This window comes from Heteronotia binoei, chromosome 6 (genome assembly GCF_032191835.1).
Source record: "Heteronotia binoei isolate CCM8104 ecotype False Entrance Well chromosome 6, APGP_CSIRO_Hbin_v1, whole genome shotgun sequence".
In the NCBI taxonomy this organism is placed as follows: Eukaryota; Metazoa; Chordata; class Lepidosauria; order Squamata; family Gekkonidae; genus Heteronotia; species Heteronotia binoei.
The window spans coordinates 22759342-22782237 of NC_083228.1; the positions used below are offsets into that span (position 1 = coordinate 22759342).

Sequence of the window (22896 nt, forward strand, 5' to 3'; positions counted from 1 at the left end):
GAAAATGTTATTGTTTTTTACAACTGTGAATATTTGATAATTTAAAAAAAACATCATTATGTTTGTGGCAATAAAAAACAGGGTTTGCAATATATTTAATAGAAGCAGAATTCTAGAGTATTTTGCCATTGTATAAATAACTCCCAATGGAATTGGTGATTAATTTGTCTGTTGAATAATAATAATAATTATTATTAATTTATTTATACGATGTACATGGAACAGTCTCTGTATATGTCCAGCTTTCACAATGCTGTTTCAGCACTGATGGTCCTATTTTTAAAGGCTGGTAAACATAGGCACATTTATATCACTTGATAGCTGAAACAAGTGTGGATAGGATATCACAGATTAAATAGCTCAAAGGAAATTTTCGTGTCACCTCATGTAACTGCAAAACGAACATTTCCCAATGGAATCAGTTCACACATTTCGGGTTGGAACGGTATAGGATAAGAAAGCCTTCCTTTCCCCAAAAAAGTGGTACATTTTACCTTGTATTATGCTATGTATATCCCCACCTATGGCTGACATCACTGAAACAGAAGTGCTTGCCATAATGTGTTGTATTACATGTTATGGAGGGATGGGGCAGAAGAGCTCAACCCAAGGCCTCCAGTTTTGGTGGCAGCCTGGAGTTCTTTGTAACATGTAGTTCTGCCGTCAGCTGCCAGCCATCCAATGCAGAACAATGAAGCTTACAGAAATCAAGTGGTGTACATGCCTGTGTAAACCAGTGCTCAGAGGTCATGACATACTTAGTATTTGTTCAGGTATCTCATTGTTCTATATGACACTTTGCCGTGTTGCGCATTATGTGCTGGTGAAACAAACTGTAGTGCATGTTCTTCTGTTGTCAGGTGTTGTGTGATGAGAGATTTCATTTGCAGTCCAAACAGCCTCAAACTATTTAAAGTATTTCTTCTGCTTTGCGCACTACTTGCTCTCTTTAAAGATGTGGGGGTGGAAGGAAAATGCACTCCACATTCTCAAAATGAGAGGATCTTTAAAGAGAACTAAGGGGGGAACTATGCCTTACTAAGAACACAAAATGGCTCCCTGTATTACGTCTCCACCCACCTCTTTCTGAAAAGTCTAGTTCAACTCACTGTGTGCTCCAATGTCTTTATATGGAGCATATTGAACTGGTGGTGGAAAGTGGCATCAAGTTGTAGCTGATGTAAAGTGACCCCTGGTGGGGTTTTCAAGGCAAGAGTCACTCAGAGGTGGTTTACCATTGCCTGCCTCTTTGTAGCAACCCTGGGTTTTCTTGGTGCTCCTCCATCCAAATACTAACCAGGGCTGACCCTGCCTAGCTTACAAGATCAGACTAGCCTGGGCTATTTAGGCCAGGGCATATTGAACTAGGTGATACAAAAGGGGCTCAAAATGGGGCCATCTTTTGCCACTGTTTCACCGGGGATATTTTTTATAATGTGTAGTTCTGCCCTAAACAAAGTAGGGTTTTTTTTAACTGACTCAAGAATGAAGTAGCTTTCTCATTAAATACTTAAGCTGTACTTTTTGATGACCATGAGTCACTGAAAAGAAACAACTCAGTGATTCTGTATGGCTATGATTAGTTTTCATCTCATTTTTAAGTTTCTGTTTTTAATTAAAAGCTCTGTAGGCTGCATGTGTCATTTTCCCTGATCCTGAATTGATCGAGTCATCATCCGCTGAATCAATCAGTTTCAAAGCAGTTGGAATGCACTGTAAACCCAGAAAAAGACATTTTAGACTCCTATAAAAATCTAATAAAATACTATATTTCTCAATCATTGTATTGGTGCCATATATAATGATTCTATGTAGTTTCTAAGCAACATCAACAACTCATCCCATCTGTATAATGTGTAAGAGTGAGCTCCCAGGAAAATTCGGCTATAATTTCAGGATTCAAGAACACTTATATTTTATTCTTGATTTTTGGGTACCAGTTTGGGATTCAAATGTGGGGAGGGGGTGTAATCTGGAATGTCAGGACCATTATTTTCAATGGGTGAATCAACTGAAGGACCTAGTGCCACTGTTTTTAAAGATAATGGCACATAGTCCTCCCTCTAATATAAAGACTAAATTTCCATCAGGAAGGACAAAAGGATCCATTTTACAGACCCTGAAGTGGGTACGCTTTGGCAGTTCTCTCCACTGTTTTCTGTTGAGGGGGGGAGGGAAGAACAGTGTTGGCCTGCCAGGAAAGCAGCATTTTTAAAAAAAATCCCAATTTTTTAACGTACTTACAGTGACTGATTGACCCCCAAAAATTACTTTTCCACTGAAAGTGGTCCTTGTGGTCTGTTGTCTCCTTTCACAAAGTAAGGAAGGCATCCTTTGCAGAAAACACCCCTGCCCCTTGCTGCAATCTTTGAAAATACTTTGAATTTTTTTTTGGGGGGGGGGGGAGTAGAGCGCATGTGTTTGTGATTGCGTGCAGTGTGTCAGCTATCCAGTTGCTATAAGACACATCTTCATGCTGGGCAGAGGTACCTTAATTATTTATGACTGCTATTTAAGGAGTTTCTGGTGGGGTGGGGTCTCTCATTTCTCTGAACATGTCATCCAGCTCACAGCAGCAGCTACAGGCCTTAAAAATTTCACTGGGGCTCATCTCCAATGGTGATTGACTGGCAGCACTTTGTTGCAATGATCCAGTTGGAAGGGATAAGTGCTCTTGCCCTGAAAACCAGGAGAATCAAAGAGAAACAAGATGCCTGCTGCTGCTGCTGCTGCTGGTTAATACCTGAACATGAAAAACAGGTGCTTTTTTTCTGGTAGTGCTTATCATAATGCTTAAGAATCCCAAGTTTATATTAACCATTCCAAGAATCATGTTACTAACCACAACAGTTATTTTTGTGTATTTTCAATTCAGGAATTTTGAGATGCGTGGCCCTAATACTATTCACTCATTGTGGCCTTGAACCAGCAAGTGATGGGGAAGAGGGCATAGATTTGGCTGGCTTATTTCTTCCTCTCAGTGCTCCTTGTCCCTGTGCTGCACTCCAGGCCGCAGCATGGATTTACATATTCACTCAGTACATGCAATCTGTGTACAGCTACTGGATTCATACAAGAGGGAAAGAGCCAGCATGGGTGACAGCAGCAAGGTGGGGAGGGAGGAGATAAGGCTGCATCAGCCTATCCTTTTCATCCCTGCACTTCCTCCCAAGCCCAGGACTTCCCCACAACACCACCACCCAGAGAATTTATCTCCTCCCTGGGAAGAAAACTGTGATCAGTGTTACTCAAGAAAATGTGGGCAAAAATGCTGCAGATAAGTATGCATGCAAACATGGCAGTCAAGTTGCATATGCATGCAAGGCTTTTTCCTGGGGGAACGTGACAGAATGGAATTCTGGAACCTCTTCATGGAAACAAAATTGTCCAAAAAAATGTTCAAAAGTTCATGAGGAGCACCGGTGTGTTTCTCCTTCATTTCCCTCTGAGAATTCTGAAACCTCTTTTTCCGGGGAGGGGAGGATCCTGCAATCAGTTATCTAATAAAGCCCATTGTTTGTATCACTCAACTGCGTGGCCCTACAATGTTGGCTTGCAGCACCAGAGGGCTGCTCACCTTGACTTCCAGTTCAAGGGAAGATGCAGTGGGTGACCTCATAATACTCACTGTTTGCTTCATTAAGCCAAGTGGCCCTCCAGTGCTGGCGTGGAGTACAGCGAGGGCTACTCAACTTGCTATCCAGTTTCCAGGATGATGTAGTGAGTTATCTAATAAACCCCATTGTTTGCATCACTGAACTCCCTGGCCCTACAGTGCTGGTTGTACTACCAGAGGACTGCTCACTTTGACTTTCTGTATGGGGAATGATGCAGCAGCTGACCTACTAATACTGTTCGCTTCATTGAGCCAAGTAGCCCTACAATGCTGGCTTGTAGTACAGTGAAGGCTGTTCAGCTAGCCATCCTGTTGCTGGATGATGCAATAGGTCAGGGTTTTTTTCTGAGGGAATGCAGTGGAACAGTGATCTAGAACCAGTAGGTTTGGCCTCCCGTCTCTTTTCACTTTAGAATACTTGTGTCGTATCTTTCCAGCATTGTATTTCATACTTCATAAGACAAGGACTTTTTGGGGGGTGAGGTGAAGTGGAGATGCACCAGAATGGAGTTCTGGAATCTCTTTGTGGAAACAGAATTCTCAAAAATGTCTAAAAGTTCATGAGGGGCAACCAAGAGAGCACAACAGTCAGTCCAACAAGGTATATTCAAACATAGTTGCTTCAAGGTCATCATTCAGCGTTGGGGTTAGCAAGAACCAAAAAAGAACTGAGGAAGTTGGTGACATCTCTAAAGTTTGGAAACTGCTTTAAAGTAGAGATAAGTCTGAAACGCATGCAAATAATATTGTTTCAAAGAATCCTGTGTGTTTTGCCTTCATTTCTCTCCTGAGAGTTCTGGCGCCTCTTTTCCCAGGAGGAAAAAAAAAAAGCCCTGCATAAGACGGGATCACTGAGATCTCAGATGCGTCCTTTGGAATTAAGATAGAAAGCAAAACTATTTCATATTTACATCCGGTCTCACCTTTTCAGAAAAATAACCAAATGCAACCAGTATTAAAAGTATACTGCAAATGATCGGAACAGGCTGAGTTGTGTCCTTGCTGTCTTCACCCACATCCCTTCCCCTTTATTGCTCCTTGCTCTGGGAAGTGCAGAAGCTGACAGAGGCAGAGGAGTCCTGGCAGGTAAATGGAAGAGGTCCACCACCCAACTCCCTCCTGCCAGCAGCAGAATGGCTGGCTACTGATATAATCTGTGGGGTGAGGTCAACTGGCAACGGAGGGACCTCAACATCTCCCTCTCCTCTCAGAAGCAAAGGTTCTCAAGTCTGAGAAACCTGTAAAAGAGTCTGGAAGCAAAGGGTCATTGTCTGGCAGGTCAGGGTCAGAGGTACCTAATTGTGCCAAGCAGAGACAGAACTGTCCTGTCAGAAGTGTCTGGTTTGCCAGATTCCTCCATTAAGCCATGTGAGAAACATGGAGAGAAGTCCATAAAAAAAGGAAACTCCCAAGTTTCTGGCCTCTTGACTGAGATTTTTCTTCCCTGGACGTCCTGAGAAGATAGCTGAAGTCCCAAGACCTGACAGCCCTGAGGCTGCCCTACATTTACTAGTTATCATACCTTGGCCCTAGAGCTGGTATTTGGAGGCACCATCTCAGAGGGCCAAACTTTCAACACTATCTAGACATACCTTAAAAGGAATCTCATACTCATGTAACATTCTGAGCAGTCTGGGGTTTCTGTAGGGCTGTCAGGCCCCTCTTGGCCACTGGTAGGGGATAAGGTTGCCAGATGCAGGTTGGGGAACTCCTGGATATTTGAGGATGGAGCCTAGGGATGAGGCGATTCATTAAGTTGAATTAATAATATGAATAAAGACCTCAGTGGGATACAATACGGTGTAGAGTCCACCCTCCAAAGCATCCATTATCTCCAGGTGAACTGATCTGTGTAGTCTGGAGATGAGCTGTAATTCCAGGGGATCCCACCTGGAGGCTGGCATCTACTAGGAGGTGTGTGTGTGGGAGAGAAATCTATCCCCAAATGACATGTGCATGAAAAGAACGCATGCATGCTCCCCATTTGTACTGTGCTCTTGATCTTAAAGCTGCAATTAATGTTGGGACATATCTGTATGACTCATACTTGGAAAGATCTTTGTATGTACATTCCCAACAATAAATGGAAAGATTAATGCATATGGTTATGTCAGAAACTGAACCTTTCAAGTAAAGGAAATGGGCCACAATAAGAGCTCTTGCTATATTCTATCAAATTGCCAATTTGGCTGCTCTAATCACCCACTCTATACCAGTCACCTCCTTGAATCTACTCCAGCTGGAGCTTACTCATTTGATCCTTTGCTTTGCGTCACCAAATATTGGCTGCTGTTTGTTCTTGCATCGGTTTGATGCTGATTATTTCTGAACTTTCAGTCTGAAGTGCTTCGATTTGTATTTATTTTAGTCTATGTGTATGTTGTGCAGGGTTTTTTTAAAAAATAAAAGTCAGAAAGTATCTTCTTGTATAAAACAAACACTCTTACTACAGAAGCAGTTAAAATAATGAACAGTATGTTTTCATTTCAGTTCACATAAGGGTTGCCAACCTCCAGAAGGGGTCTGGATGTCTCCTGAAATTATAAATGCTCTCCAAACTACCGAGGTCAGCTTCCCAAGGGAAAATGGTTGCTTTCAAGGGTAGACTCTAGAGTACTATGCCCTGCTGAGGTCAAAGTCAGATCAAGTTTATTCTATTAGTTCACAGCCACAGCAGATAACATTAAGAAAAAAACAGTGTGACATAGCATAAACAATCACAACACACTTTAAAACCCATAAAATATCACTTTGAAAGATCTAAAAGCATAATATAAAATTAACAAACGTGAACCTTAGTAACACAGGGCAAGGTTTAACAACAAACTACTGATCTTATAATAGCACTAAAAGCCCCAAAGTGAGCAAGATAACTATTTGTTGACCACACTGGCATCAGAAGGTTATGACTGAATCTTTATAACTAAGGCAATAAATCTTGCCTTTGGTAATATGACCTATTTATTTTGGTCTGCAAGTAATATTACAAGTTTGGACTGGGGTTGCCAAGTCCAATTCAAGAAATTTCTGGGGACTTTGGGGTGGAGCCAGGAGATATTGGGGGCGGAGCCAGGAGCAAGGGTGTGACAAGCATAATTGAATTCCAAGGGAGTTCTGGCCATCACATTTAAAGGGACAGCAGACCTTTTTAAATGCCTTCCTTCCATAGGAAATAATGAAGGATAGCGGCACCTTTTGGGGCTCATAGAATTGGACTCCCTGGTCCAACCATTTTGAAACTTGGGGGGTATTTTGGGGAAAGGCACTAGATGCTATACTGAAAATTTGGTGTCTCTACCCCAAAAAACAGCCCCCCCAGAGCTCCCGATACCTCCAGATCAATTCCCAATTATACCCTATGAGGATCGATCTCCACATAAGAAAAAAGGAAATGCCCAGCAGACATTTCCCTCCCCCCCCCCCAACCCCCTGTTTCCGGCAACTCTGAAGCCAGGGATTGGCATCTCTACTCATGAGTTGCTGCCAACTTCTTCAAAGTAACACACACACCATCCCAAGAGGAAGCCTTTCAATTGGAGACTGAAGCCTCCGGAGGTGGAAAGTCACATGATGGCTGTGGGGACGGGACTCCCCCCCCCCGACGGCCAGCTGACTGGGGGCGGGAAAGAGCCTGGGAAAGCGGGAGAACCCCCGCTGGGACCTGGGGATTGGCAAGCCTAGTTTAGTTTGCTAGTGGTAGGATATCCAATTGTGCCTTAGTAAAGGCCTTCCTATATTCAAAATTTAATAGATCAGTAAGATAAGGTGGAAGATTTAATGGAGAGGAAGAAAGCTTCCTATAAACGGAGGCTACTCTCAAGGTGCCTAATGAAACAGCATCAACTTGATCACTTATATCCAACAGCCTTTGTTTTATTAAGTTTGGCCTCAAAAAAAGCTCTAGCCTTATTCGCCTGAGAAACCAAGTTCAGCTACTGCATTTAATCCATGACTTTTCAATGAGTTAAATTTTATCTCCTAATAAGCCAGGGTTAAAAAAAACTTGGAAGTAGGCAGAAATGAATTTTCAACCAAAAATTAATGACTACTTTGAAGACTAGAGCTGATATTGGAAGCAAGGACAACTCAGATCTAACTATAGCTGATGCTGTTGAATTTGGAACTGCTAATAACATGCGGGCAACCAGAGGTTGCAGGGGACTTGGCAACCCTACCCCTAATTTTATTTCCTGGTTCTTCCCTTTTTTAGATGCCATCTTGTTTCTGGCAGATACTTTTGTGCCTCTAACAGCTTTGTAAGATGCAGAATTTGAAGGTTCTCCCATTGCTACATCTCTATGATACAGAAAGCTACACATTGATTTATCAACATATCACTTGTGCTTAAGATTCTAGGAAAAGAGAGGCTAGAACCCAAGCCTGTTTGAAATAAGGCCTTCTGGGAACACTTACCCTAATCCTAGATCTGTGAGAACTCTTAGTAATGCACTCCACATCATTTCTCCAAATATTCCAAATGCTAGCTAGGACCAAGCTCTGGCATAAATTAATCTATGTCATGGCATTTTTAAAAACCTTGATAAAGCCTAAGTTTTGCAGAGAAGGCATATGAGAGATGCAGCAGCAACCGACTCTGGGTTGAGACATTCCTGGAGATTTTGTGGGTGGAGGTGGAGACTGGGGAGGGAGCAGTTGGGGAGGTGTTGGACTTCAGTGGTGTGTAATGTCATGGAGTCCACCATCCAAATCAGCCTTTTTATCCCCAGGGGAACTTCTCTCTGTAGCCTGGAGATCAGTTGTGATTCTGGGAGATATCCAGCCAACAACTAGAGGCTGGCAACCCTACAGCAACCATCTACACTGGGGGCTTGAAACCTCACCTAGTTCTATTCTACTTCAATCATTTTAGAATTCTTAATAACAACAGTGACAAGAACAACAAAACCTTTGTTCAAAACATACAGGCTAGAAACATGCTTTAAAGAAAACTCAACCCAGAGATGATCAAGTTTCTTCTGGCACCATTAAGAGACCATCTTCTGCATGTTGAGACCTCTATGATTCCCAGGGCTATTTTTGAGCAGGAATACACAGGAACACAGTTCCAGCTGGTTTGGCATTGGGGTGTGGCCTAATATGCAAATAAGTTCCTGCTGGGCTTTTTTCCTACAAAACAGCCCTGTGTGAAACAATGATGACATCAGGAGTGTGGCCTAATACACAAATGAGTTCCTGCTGGGCTTTTTCTACAGAAAAAAAATCCTGGTGATTCCAATTTCTCGACCCCTTGGTTAACTTCACCTTTTGAACTTGAAACACTAATCAGAAACGGTAGCTACTAGTGCTTTCATAGTTCTTTAGAATATTTGAGGTGCCAGTGCAGAAACATAAGGAGGAGAGGATCCTCCCCATCAGGGTTTCTTTTTTTGAGATGTTCCTCTGTATTTAGATATATTTGGTGTTCCAGATTTTTTCAGATGACATGGAAGCATCCCAACTAGCATCATGTTACATAGATACATGCCCTACTTTCTGATTCACAAACTTTCAGTGTAAGCTTTCAGTGTTTTTAAATAGAACTAAGCCCAGTATATTTTCCTAAACAAATAATTAAATGTGGCTGTATTAATCTAATTTAACCTAATTCTACTACTTGTTTCCCATGTGCATAGATGTCCACCATCTACTTCAAAACAAGTGACCTCATAACCTGAAAAGTGACATCTTCATAGTGTTTTTTGAGGATTTTTTTTAAAGGGCAAAATTCATGCCAACCTTTTTCTTGTTTTCAAGCGAACAAAATATGTGAATGCAAGCCATGTTCTCTGGAACAACATTTACACTGAATTTATAAACTGAATAACTGAATTTATGAATAATTCAAGCTAACAAAGGATCCATTAGTCATGATTGTGATACTGGTAACTAACTGCATTTGGCCACTGACCTGGACTTTTTTCAGTTGCTAACAGATGGGAGTTCAGTCAGTACAGCACAGCCAAGGTCTGTAGCAGAGATGGGAGAGCAAAATGACCTGTAAAGATACCTTGGCCCAGTTGTTCAGTGTCTGACCCCCATCCCCTGGGGCGTATCTATATCCCAGGCAAAATTTGGCTTTACAAGTCATTCTCTCTTCCCAGAGAACCCTAGAAAATGTACTTCTGTAAGCATGGAGTTTCTCAACACCATCGCCATGCTATAGTTCTTGGACTACTTGTGGGGGGGGGTGGCGGGGAACTGTAGGGTTACCAACTCCAATGTGGGCCTTGGAGTTCTTCCGGAATGACAACTGATCTCCAAACTACAGAGATCAGTTCCCTTGGAAGAAAGGGAAACTTCAGAGGGCAGCCTCTTACAGTATCATACCCGCACTTAGGTTCCTCCCCTCCACCACCTAATCACCAGTGCTATTTTACTATTGTCTGTTCCAAGGGATCCTGCATTTCCCATTCCCAATTTCCCATGTCCTGGTAAGTTTTAGTAGTTGACTGATTTAAAGCCAATATAATTCTGCAGCATAAATATATACCCCAAATATTTGAGTCTCGAGAAAGGGGCTTTGATGGGCCAACAAAGTGTCTTTCTGCTTAGAAGACTACCTGGAGGAGTTCAAATCAGAGGTAGAGATCTCCAGGCCAAAAAAGGACATTTATAAAGAAAATACAGAAAAGGAAAAATATATAGCATAAGCAAATAATAAACCCCTTTATTACATTAAAGAATTTTTGAAATACTGTCTATAACATACAATAAAAATTACTCCTGTTGGGATACATTTGTATTCAACATTTTGCATGTCGAATTTTGTAACGAATTTGTTTATCACATAAGTTATTAGTTTCACCATTACTGGATACTCAGTACTGCACACCTTCGCCATTGCAGCATACTTGATATTATTTTTGGCAAATAGGTAATATAAAGAAAATATAGAAAGAAGAAATTATTATATATCATAAAACAGAAAATAGAAAATGTTTCTTCCCAACACCCCTTCATTGCACAAACACACAAAAAAATTCTGAAACACTGTGTAATAGAGTAAAATAACTTCAGTTGGGATACATCTATATTCAACATTTTATACTTGACTAATTCTCATTCTGCTTCTTCATTGCAATACATTTGTATATAATATTTTAAACTACTTCTCATTCTAAATTTATCTCCTGCTTCTATACATATAATACACACGCCATCTCTCCTTGAAGTTCATTAACTGATCTGTTTCTCAAATAAGTTAATTTCACCAACACTGTCAAGTTTAATACTTTGAATAAAACTTTGTCTAAAAGATGCTACTGAACTCAAACTTTGTTCTGCTGCTTCAGACCAACGCAGCTACCCACCTGAACCTATCTAGATGGAAAGGCAGACACCCCCAGACTTTTGACAGGGGCTCCCCAAAGTATCCCCAAGGCCGAATATGCAAAGAAGATCCTGCTACAAAAAAAAAAGCCCTGGGAGATGGTATTCCTCCACCCTGGTTCCCTCTCTTCTTAGCTTCTGTCTATCCACTGACTCATTCTAAATTTATCTCATGCTTCCATAAGGAGAGTGGCGTAGAGTGGTAAAGCAGCAGTACTGCAGTACTGTGGTCTGAACTCTCTGCTCACGACCTGAGTTTGATTCCGGCGGAAGCTGGATTCATGTAGCTGGCCCAAGGTTGACTCAGCCTTCCATTCTTCCAAGGTTGGTAAAATGAGTACCCAGCTTGCTGGGGGGAAAGTGTAAAAGACTGGGGAAGGCAATGCCAAACCACCCCGTAAAAAGTCTGCCATGAAAACGTTGTGAAAACAATGTCACCCCAGAGTTGGAAACAACTGGTGCTTGCACAGGGGATCTTTCCTTTCCATAAGGAGAGGGTATAATAAATGTGAGTACTCCACCAAAGAACCCACTAGCTAAGGTTTAAACACAGGTGCAGAGCGCACCCACCCATGGAGTTGTATTATTTTATTCTGCAACTAGGTCCAGAGCACACCCATCCATCGGGGTGAATTCTACTCTGAAGATAAACGGAAGCACATGTGAAGCTGGCAGGGCCACTCCTCGAGTCTAAAAAGACAGGTTATGAGGGACAGAAAGGCAAACCAGTGATCCTCCTCATGGCAGCTTGGCAGACAGCCCAGCCAGACACCACAAGGAAGGGAAGTGTGCCCATAATGCTCACAGGCCCCCTCAGGCCCAAATTCATAGATCCTCTAGTCACAGCCCATTCCTAGGTGAAATTTCTGGCTCTTCGCCATTAGAGGAACAAATTGTACAGATTACCTGTTGTGATTGTGAATCTTACAAATGCAATGAAAAAGGGTTGTCAAACAGTGGCTTGCTTGTACAGGCAGATCTTTGCTGAAGTTGATGTTTGCTGAGGTGGATGTTGTTCCACGAGGTAGGTGTGCTATGAGGTAGATGTTGGTTCATGAGGCAGGTGTTTTGTTATGAGGTAGATGTTGGTTCATGATGTAGGTGTTGTGTTATGAGGTAGATGTTGGTTTATGAGGTTGGTGTTTTGTCTTGAGGTAAAAGATGTTTGAGTTGGGTGTGGGGCCAGCCCACCTCCACCCAGCAGAGGCAGCCATCTTTCCATCCAAGTGCCAAGGCTGCAACCCACAGTCAGGATCACCCAGAGAGGAGGAAGAATGAGGGAACATGTGGGAGGACAACGGGAGGCCTAGATCTTACTCTGCCAGGTCCAGAGGGGGTGGCCCAGTAGAGAGATGCTGACCTTCAGGAAGGCCAACTCGTCCACTCTGGCTGGGTCCAGGTGATAGCAGTGGGGGCTGAGAATGTCTCCAGGTGAGAGAATACTCACTCACTCTGGACACTGGTGGGAAGGCAGGGCAGGAGATTCATGGCCACACAAGAGAGGTTGGCTAGATGACGGCCTTGCAGGACCAGTACTTGAGAGAAGCAGCGTAGGTACCCACCAGCTAAACCCCTGTTTTCAGCTGAAGCAGAGACCGGGTGGCTCAAAGCCCTGAGTGAGTCCACCTATAACCAAACCGCAGCAGCAGAGAGCGAATCACACCATGACAGATGTTGGCTGGTTTGTGGTTTGCGAACTGAAGTTTGTGGCAGTTCTGCTTCTAATGAGGCATCTGTTCTGCTTTTAACAAGCTCCATGCCTCTTTCTTTTACTGTCACCAGCCAACAGAAAGGTGGGAGGTGAACCGACTGAACATATAACATTCTGAGCCCATAGAGCAGAATGGGAACTCTGATTGTTGGCCTGGAATGCCTGTTAAGCTTTGGAGGGCTCCTATTGGTGTTTCCAAGACTGGAGAATTCCACCCCCCCCCCATTGCCTTGGAGTTTTGCAAACAGTTTAATTTGAGAGGCTGCAGTCGGTCTGCAAAATGTATCAATTCACAAACCACCATGAACCACTATAAAAAGCACTACAAATTCATGAAAGTTCATAGAGGCAGAACTGCCACAAACTTCAGTTCACAAACCTGCCAACAGCCATAATGAACTTTAGTTCATAAGTTGGTTCGTGCCCATCCTTAGTAATGTTGCTATTTTTTCATCTAGAAACCCCTTTAATTGCCAGAGGAACTCCAGATCTCGCATTTAAAACTTGACTATCTATTAATAAGAATAGATTGGTTTTTTTTAAAAAAGCAGAATTGCACCCAAACTTCAAATGAAGAGAAATGTGAAACTCTGAAGTTTTTATCAGATTAGTTCCAGTTTATCTCACCATCTCTACTCAGTTTGTGTTGAACAATAATTAGGATTGGTGACGAACCAAACCATAACTAAATGCATATACCAGATATCTCAAAGGTCTTACCAAATCCAGGTAACCCTTAACTGATATGAAATAGGAGATTCACTTTTCTGAACTCAGTTCATCTTAACAAGGCACCGCAAAGCAATTAATATTAACAGATGCAATACACTCTTAACTAACGTAAACAGTCCGTGACTGGAAATTCTAGGGAGGGTTTTGTGTTTTTTTATAAATACTAATACAAAATTAATTGCAATAGGAGACAGCAGAATTTTTTTTAACTGTATATATTCTTTGTCCACTAGGGGATGATAAAACATAATGAACTATTTCAGAGTTTAGATTTTATTTTTTTTTTCTCCTTTTGGCATGCTTCCTGGGCTTTTCCTTGTAACAATTTTTTTTGTTCTCTTTTGAAACCAAAACCTTCTATTCCTTTAGCTAACTAATATTCAAACTGAATTCAGCTTAATTTGGGGGATCTCAATTTGGGGAATCATGCGTCAAAAAATTACCGATTCAACATTAAGGGCTGATTTTACAAGACTTTTTGCATGCTAGTAAGATTGCAGGTTCATTTTTGAACACAGTAGTAGGCTAGTAGGTGGATGAGAGACCACCAAGGAAGTTCAGGATTGCTACGCAGAGGCAGGCAATGGCAAGCCACCTCTGAACATTTCTTGCCTTGAAAATCCCTAAGTTAGATGTGACTTGATGGCAAAAAAAAAAAAGTAACAACAACATATGAATTGGGTCCCCCAGTAGGGCACATTTTTAAAAGGCGGGACAGCTGAAAAATACCGGCATGTTCCCATCAGCAGCAAATATAGTTAGAGCTTCATGCCAAAATGGGAAAGAGCTAGAGATGGCAAAAGGACACATGAACTCTTAAGTTGTCTCATATTGAGTCAGACCATCGGTCTGTCAAGATTAATATTGTCTGCTCTAACAGGCAGTGGCTCTCCATGGTCTCCGGCAGCAGGACTTTTTTGTAGGAGAAGCCTAGCACATGAACTAATTTGCATATTAGGCCACACACCCTGATGTCACCATTGTTTCACACAGGGCTTTTCTGTATAAGAAGCCCAGCAGGAACTCATTTGCATATTAGGCCACACCCCTGGTGCCAAGCCAGCCGGAACTGCATTCCTGTGCACTGTTGCTCAAAACAACAACTGTCCAGCAGTGGACTTTCATGTCACCTATCACCAGATCCTTTGAAACTGGAGATGCCAGGAACTGACCTTTCGTATACAAAGCAGAGGATCTACTCATGAACCATAGCCCCTCCCCAAAATTAACACATGAACCTTGGTCTACTAAGGTCACTATCTCCTCTGACAGGCAGCAGTGTTCCAGGATCTTAGGCAGAGGTTTTGTCACATCACTTACTATCTGATTCTTTGAAACTGGAGATGCCGGGGATTGAAGTTGCAACCTTCTGCGTGCAAAGCAGATGCTCTACCATGGAGCTCAGCCTCTCCCCAAGGAGGGAATGGGTTGTGTAAGCAGCCCAGGGCCACCATACATGAGACTCAGTCCATACATAGTAATTGTCAGGTTCTGCACAATCCCCATCAATTACAACCTCTATGATGAAATCAAATTAAGTTTATTCATTAAATGAAGATGTTACAAGTCCAAGACTTTGTCTTGGTAAGACTGGGGTCCTCCAGCTCAGGAATAAAATTATAACCTTGGGTCTGGACTGTTACAAGTTTAAAGCACTAGGAGCCTTTTTTCTCTGCCAATGAAGCATTCCCTTTTACCCCCCTTCTTTGTTATCAGCGCCAGCTTTAGCAGGTTACTCTAAAACGAAAGTCTCTGATCTGTGGCCTTCAGCTCCAAACAGTACCACACATTCAGGGTGAGAAAGTTACTTGTTTAGCATTACAGACATAATACAGTTGATAAATCAGCAAGCAGATTAAACAGAGCAATTCCCTTCTACAGCAGGTCTCACCACAGCATTGGTCTGAACTCAAAATGGAGGTGCTTATGGCAAGAAGCATTCTTGACAGTAATGTCAAAATGCCCACTGATGCATGATTCCCATAGGAAAGCTCAACTGGCTGCCAGTGCCAGGAAAAACTGGAAGTGCCTCCCATATCACCATCCAGCCCTTCTTCCTAATTCAGTACAAGATGCTTCTCTGCTCTCTCTCACTTTTTTTGCCATCAAGTCAAGCTGACTTTAGCCAACCCCTCATGGGGCTTGAAGGCAAGGGAAGTTCAGAAGTGGCTAGCCATCATCACCTGCCTCTGTGTCATGACCCTGGTATTCCTTGGAGGTCTCCCATCCAGATAGATACTAGCCAGGGCCGACCCTGCTTAGCTTCTGAGATCTGATGCGATTGGGCTTGATGCTTTTTCTCTGGACTATTGTAATTTGTACTAGGCAAAGGGATATCTGGATACAGATGTGTTTGTATAAAGTGCCATCAAGTTGCAGCTGACTTATGGCAACAGAGGTGCTTTGCCTTTGCCTTCCTCTGCAGAGCTTTCCCTGGGGGGTCCCCCGTCCAAGCATTGACCCTGCTTAGCTTCCAAGATCTGACAATATCAGGCTACCTACCTGGATACAGATATAGAAGCATAAATAACTTGTATTGAGGTGAGAAGGAGGAAAGTGCTCATAAGCCTCCCATTCACCCAGTGGCCAGTTGTACTCCCAGCGTGAACAACTGTTTCCTCCCCAACTCAGCTTGCTTAGAAAATCCTCCTACAAACACTCATTATCTGCAGAGCAAGCAGCAGCTGAAGCCACAGGCACATTTAGGCACAGGCACAGGCACATTTAGAACATTAATGTATATTTATAGTAGTAATTCCCAAAACTATGTACCATAAGATATAAATTAATTACATAATTAAATGACTTTGAAAGATCAGCTTAACTAAAGTTCACAGCTTAACTAAAGTTCACAGATGAGGCTGCCTGCTGCTTCCCTGCATGATTCACTGATCTGGTCATACATCCTTCCAATTTACCTATTCTACAGTCATGTAGATATAGATATAGCAGAATTACCTTCCTTCACACGAACAAGGCTGTTCATTGCATCTCTGCATGAGTCACTGTGCTGTTTCACTGGTCTCTTCTCACTTAGGAAGCATTCCTAGAACAGTAACTCATGCAGAAGCCCAGAGGTAGGTTTTCGAAGGTGATTACTATAATACACAGTCAAGCTAAAATTGTGGAGTGTGAAAGAAGTGTGCCTCCAATTTTGAGAGTTTAAAAAACACCTCAGCTATCAAAAATTTGCAAAACACTTGATTTATATACACAGGGAGAACTCTTCCAGGTTTTTAAGGAAAAGAACAAAAGTGCTATCCTAGAATCATGATTTCTTTTATCTTTCCCTTTAAATTTTGGAAGAAAATCTACTGAAAATTCCCTTATCTGAGAAGCACAAAATGTCCAGCTAAGTGTATATCATATACACTTAGTCAGGGGTCATTTTGTAGAAAAAGAGGTGCCGGAGCTCATTAGCACAACTCATTTGCATAACTCATTTGCATATGCCACACATGTACCCCTGACATAAAAGGAACGTGTACTAAATTGTATCAGCTCAGCATCTACCTTTAAATGCTTCTTGAATTAGAATTGTCATAATAAAACCTTACTCCCATCATACTTTTAAAATTAGTTTCTCCTCTGTAGCCACAGTGGCATGATGAATATTTCCCTCTGTCTGCTTTATATGTTTTGGTTATTTTCACATTTTTTTTTGTTGGGGAGGGGGAAATATTAGAAAGTTTGTCAAATCTTAGAGTTCAGCAAAATTCACACAGTGGGTTTGAACAATGGAGCCCAGAAGCAAGTATGGGGGCAGGGGGTGGGGCAAGAAAGAAAGAGCACAATAAAATTTAAAGGTTCCAGAGTGCTGCTCCTGTGAGCTCCTGCCCAAAATGAGGCCTGCACTTAGCTAGCTTTTCTTCCAATTTCCTGCTCCATTACCAGTAAGAGTGCAGGCTGTTACACACATCAGGGTGTCTCATTGTAAAGTTATGCTATGTCTGAGCACAGTGCCAGTTCCAGAGGTTTTTTTTGGGGGGGGGGGGCTAGGCAAACTATGCCCTGGGGTCACTTCTCCTCTGCCCACAATCAGGTTGTGTGCTTACGCTTCCTTTTCCTGTCTACCCACCAGCATTGCCTGGCCTCAGCATGGCTTCTTCACACACTCAGACACCTAAGGTTGGATCCTAGAATTCTCTTCTCCTCGTTTCCAAGGGAGAAAGACCACCTCCAGCTGAAACTTTTTTTTCTGATGGAGACTTTCTCTGATGGCAAGCACTCTGTATTTGTGGAAGGAAATCTTTCTCTATTGAAAGAAGACTTAATGGAAGAGGCTCATAAAACCTGGGACCATTTGCATGCAAAGTAGGTGCCCTACCTTTGAATCACAATCCCTCCTGGGGCAATACAGACCAAAGACAGTTGAACAAAGCAGGAGTCAAGAGGCACCTTTAAGGCCAGCCAATTTTTATTTAGAACGTAAGCTTTTGTGTGCTCTTAAGCACACTTCATCAGACGAGGAATCCAGCACAGTGAGCAAAGCCATACATAGCTGAGCAGAGCCATACACAGCTGGTAGGCAGAGGCCCAGAATGCAACATGGTACAGATTTAAGAACCAATGACAGTGAAGTAAAATTATCTGGTAGGCAGTAGTTTAGAATGTAAAATGGTACAACGACAGAATAGTAAAATTAACAAATTGAGCAAACCTTTGATCTGAGTACCATGAGCATGCGAAAGCAACAAAACAGCAGTATGCAGTAAAATTAACAAATTGAGCAAACCTTTGACCTGAGTAGCATGAGCATGCTAAAGCAACAAAACAGTAGTATGTCAAAATATGAGATTGTCTGTCAAAGACAATGGGAGATGGGTTCAATATATGTAATGGGATAAGCAACCAAAGTCCCTGTTTGAATGTGTCAATACAGCTAAAAGAGAAATACATTGGATAGTGATGTTCTTGTCCATTTAATTTACTTTTTAACATGTAAACATAATACTAGTTTGCCATAAAAAAAAAGGAATACAATAAAATATAGTGAAAATGGGTAAAGCATATGTAATGAGATATTCAGCCATGTTGCATTCTGGGCCACTGCCTACCAGCTGTGTATGGCTCTGCTCAGCTATGTATGGCTTTGCTCACTGTGCTGGATTCCTCATCTGATGAAGTGTGCTTAAGAGCACACGAAAGCTTACGTTCTAAATACAAATTGGTTGGCTTTAAAGGTACCACTTGACTCCTGCTTTGTTCAACTGCTTCAGACCAACATGGCTGCCTGCTTAGACCAAAGACAGGTAAAAGATTAAGATATCAGGCTATTGAAGTTGCTAGCAAAAAAAAAAAACCCTTATGTATGACACCCACAGGACATTAATTGATTGACTTATTGATTAATTGATTGATTTTATTATATTTATATCCCACCCTCCCCTAATGGGCTCAGGGCAGCTGATTTCTGCTCTCAAGACCCAACAGATCACACAAGCCATCAAGAGACTCTAAAGAATGTCTTTAGAAATACTATCTTAAAGTCTGAATTGAAGGAGAGATGAGGCCACAAGATGGGAGTGGTTACAAAAAAGGTAGGAGATGGAATGCAACCTTGCAGGGGTTGAGACAGGCACTTCTGTGCTGAGCGAATATACCATGTGGACTCACAGCAGGAAAGATAGTCCTCAGGAATGTGGGACCTGAAAAGTAGACATCAGCTGCTTGAACTGAACTCAGAAACCAATGGGCAGCCAATGTAAAGACTGCAAGAGCTCATGATCTTTCCAGCCCACCCTGAGAAAAAACGGGCTGCCACATTTTGTGCTGACTGTAGTTTCCAAATTCTCTCCAAGGAAAGCCCCATGTAGAGGGTGTTAAAATAGTCAGACTTCAAGATTACAGTTGCATGGATCAGTCTGGCACGTGGCAGTGGATCTTCTGCCTTGGACAAGGACCTCTTTACTTCCACCCATTTGTGTATTTGTTAATAAAATGAATGTTACAGAAATACAGTAAGTCTCCAATGCTTTCTCCTCCAAAGGAAGTCAAGTCCAGACAGCAATACCCTTGGGACTTCTCAGCACTCAGATTTATTGGATCAGTCAATGCAACGACAACCTTAAGTCAGTAAAAACTGCATCCTTATTAAAGTAAAAATATTTCACATGGTTATTAACAATATATTTTTAAGTTTAAATAATTACCTCATTTATTACTGCGCAAAAAGGAGGGGAGGGGTGGGAAATCAGGAATTGGAACTGACCAATTGAGACTCTTAAGAAAATTAGCCTTGTTTCCAGGAGATCACTGCAAACGTCAGTGAGAGGGGTTTCGAGTGGAGTTTGAAAAGCAAGGCATGAAATGCATGTGAAGCATGGTGGCCACCGCCTTTTGACCCTATGTACCAGTAATTCTCCTTCTTAAAAGGCTATTTTTTCAGAAAGATTAATTAAAACACAGCTTTAATATACAGAAGTGACCTATTTCTATTTGTTATACATCTATTTTCAGGTCCTTGTTAAGCTCTGTCTTGTCTTCACTACACGTCACTTTTTCCTTCTTCATTCTACAGACAGTGCTGGATTAAACCCTGTGGAGGCCCCTAGGCAATCAAAATCTTGGGGGCCCCCTCGTGAATTATCTCAAGAGTTGGAGTGCCTGCCCTGCCACCCATGGCCCCTGCTGCAGCCTGCAGGCACCTTCTGAAAGCCCCTTTGACAAAGTTGTGGGAGAGAGGCAAATTTGGCAACGACGCCAGCAGCAGCTACACCAGGCAAGTCGGGCAAAGAGTGGCTCAGCTGCTGGCTGTGCATGAAGGCTGGGAGGGCTGCAGGTAGGGGAAAAACTAGGGGGGAAAGCCATCCCGGGGCCCCTGAAGGCATGACACAGAGGCAGGCAGTGGCCAACCACCTCTATTTGTCTTTTTTTCTTGAAAACCCTACAGGGTCGCCATAAGTCAGCTAACAAATAGCTTGGGGCTAGGATACTTGAAGGGGAACCTCTCTTCTCAGACTGTCCAGCTCACCAGCTAAGACTTGCCTATGAAGCCCTGGTTTCTATGGTCACCCCCCTGGAGATAATGCAACTAGAGAGACAGGGCATTTTTGGGGTAGAACCTCAACTTCTGGAATGCTGTCGCCCCAGGGGTGGATCACCTTTGGAATGCCTCTTGCTTTGTGGCTTGCCTCATGCCCACCACACTATCTTTTAGATGCCAAGTCAAAACATACCTTTTTACCCAGGCTTTAACTAAGGAGTTTTGTCTGCTGCTCAATGTTTATTTAGTGCAGTGTTCATGCCCCTTACCTGTTTTATAAATATATATATATATATATATATATATATATATATATATATATATATATATATATATATATAGGGGTGAGGTCACACTTACATTAAATCCATCAGCAACCCATCTTTAAAGCGCCGTTATTTCGTATGTCAGATAATCCGCCGCATCCTGTTTCCCGATCAGACAGCTGCTGTTCCTTTACTCTTCCGATGGTATGCCGTGTTGATCCCGTCCCCTGCTCGATCACACAGCGCCCTCCGGAACTTCTTTCAGATGGCGGCAATCCGCATTAGCGCAGGCGCAGTGCTGGGCTAACAGAGGGTGTGTTTCTGCTGAGAGCATGCGCGTTTGCAGTAGCGGGGTTTCCGGCTATTTAAACCTTTTTTTTTTTGTTTCCCCGGCAGCTCTATCGATATATCGATATATCGTTGTGTCGAATTAGCATTGCCTCTGCCTTGCGGGGCGTGTGCGGGGTGGGATCTTTTTGCAAGCGCCGGTTATTATTTTATTTTATTTTATTTTGCAAGCTCTCCAGCTCTAGCGCTGCTCCCTGGGCGCCTCCTGCCTTTCCTCCCGTTGCAAAAGCCGGGTGCAAAAAGTTGGCTCAGCAACGTTTGCCGATTCTCTGGCTTGGGGAGGGCGGCTCGCCCTGCCTGAGCAATGGACAATAAGCCCCTCTTGCAAGACAGACCCCCCGCCTACAGCCCGGCCGCCCAGGGAGGCGGCTACGAGTATGGGCAGCAGGGGGGCTACGGGACCATCCCTTCAGTCCAGCCGGGCTTTCAGCCGCCGCCCTACACGTACCCCACGGGGTCCCCCGCAGCCTATGCTGTTCCTCCTGCTGCTTCTCCGCATGCCTACCCCAACACCACCTACACGATAATCCAACAACCTACAACCACTACCTCGGTTGTAGTAGTAGGTGGCTGCCAGCATGCAGAGTCGGAGTCCTGGAAGACACACTTCACCTGTCTCGGCGTCTTTTGCGCGATTGCCTTTTTCCCTATCGGAATTCTTTTCTGCCTTGCGTTGAGGCAACGGAGATGCCCTAACTGCGGGGCGACGTTTGGTTAAGGGCTCCATCGACGACACAGACGCACAGAGGCTTTTGGGGAGCCGTAACTGTATTGTAGAACCTTTTCTCCCTCCCTGCCCCCCCCCCCAATGTAAATGCCATGTACAATCACGTTGATGCTTCAGAGCTGATTTTGTATAAGTGTGACGAAGTGAAATCTTTTGCATGCAAAAGCTGTTCCAGGGGCATGTCTAACGCAGGGCGCGAAATCCTTACCCGGCTTCTTGTTTAAATGCACCTTTTGAAAAAATTTAAATAAAAATGGCTCTTTTTTTTTTTTTGCACTACTTTTCGGAAAAGATCGCCTCACATGCTGGAAATCTCGATACTCGCATATCGAGATTTCGATATATCGCTATTACGCAATAAACTAAAATATATTTTAAAAAAAAGGCCGGGCACGCACGTTTCGGAAGCCCCCCCCCCCCAATTAAGCTTAGGAATACAGCCGCTAATAAGCAATTTTTTCGAGTTCCTTCCTTCGATGGCGCAGTGATATGCATTTTGTTTGTGGCGGGAAGCGGGAAGCGCTGCTGTGACTCAGCAACGATTGCCCGTTCAGATGCTCCAGAGCGCTCAGGAAGCGTCTTGTTCCGGATTAAAAGCAGTAGCAAATTAATCCGCGAGCAAGGCGCATCAGCGTGGAACGGGCACGGGCTAAGCACGCTTCACAGATGTGGACGTGTGAACGTCCGGGTAAAATCCGACATGCTTGCGGGCTCAACTCATGCCCGTAGCGGGGTTTTTTGGACGTCTGACCGCACCCTAAATTCAATATTATTGTTTTTACTCATAAGCTGCCTCAAGTAGGATTCTGGAGACGTGAAGTCTGCATTTTCCAAATCAATACATCTCTCATCAGTGTAGTGTAGCTAGAAGCTAGCCATGCCTGGGCGTGCATCTGATTTGCACCCACTTTTCCTGTTGTGAGCCAAATCACGGCTCCTTTATTTCATCTTCAATTGTAAATAAAACTTTTCTTTTCAATCTGTTTTTCCATGCTTTGTCTCAAGCCTATTTTTAGCAACGACTTTTACCTGTTACCCCAAGTGCAAGACCCTGGAGAGCTACTGCCAGTAGACTGATAGAGTGCAATCGCATGAGAGGTTTGTCCCAACCCAGCCATGCCTTCCCTCCGGATTTAATGTGCATGATCACACACGCACATCTGACCCCTGAGTCCTGCCTAT

General features: G+C 43.1%; 1 protein-coding gene across 1 annotated transcript; it reads left to right on the forward strand.

Annotated features, from left to right (window-relative positions):
• The first annotated feature begins 21291 nt into the window (after window positions 1-21291).
• On the forward strand, window positions 21292-21984 carry LOC132573294 (membrane protein BRI3-like). Its single transcript, XM_060240799.1, has one exon. It carries the CDS (start codon window positions 21292-21294, stop codon window positions 21703-21705), a length of 414 nt encoding a protein of 137 aa, XP_060096782.1. The 3' UTR covers window positions 21706-21984.
• The last annotated feature ends 912 nt before the right edge of the window (window positions 21985-22896 follow it).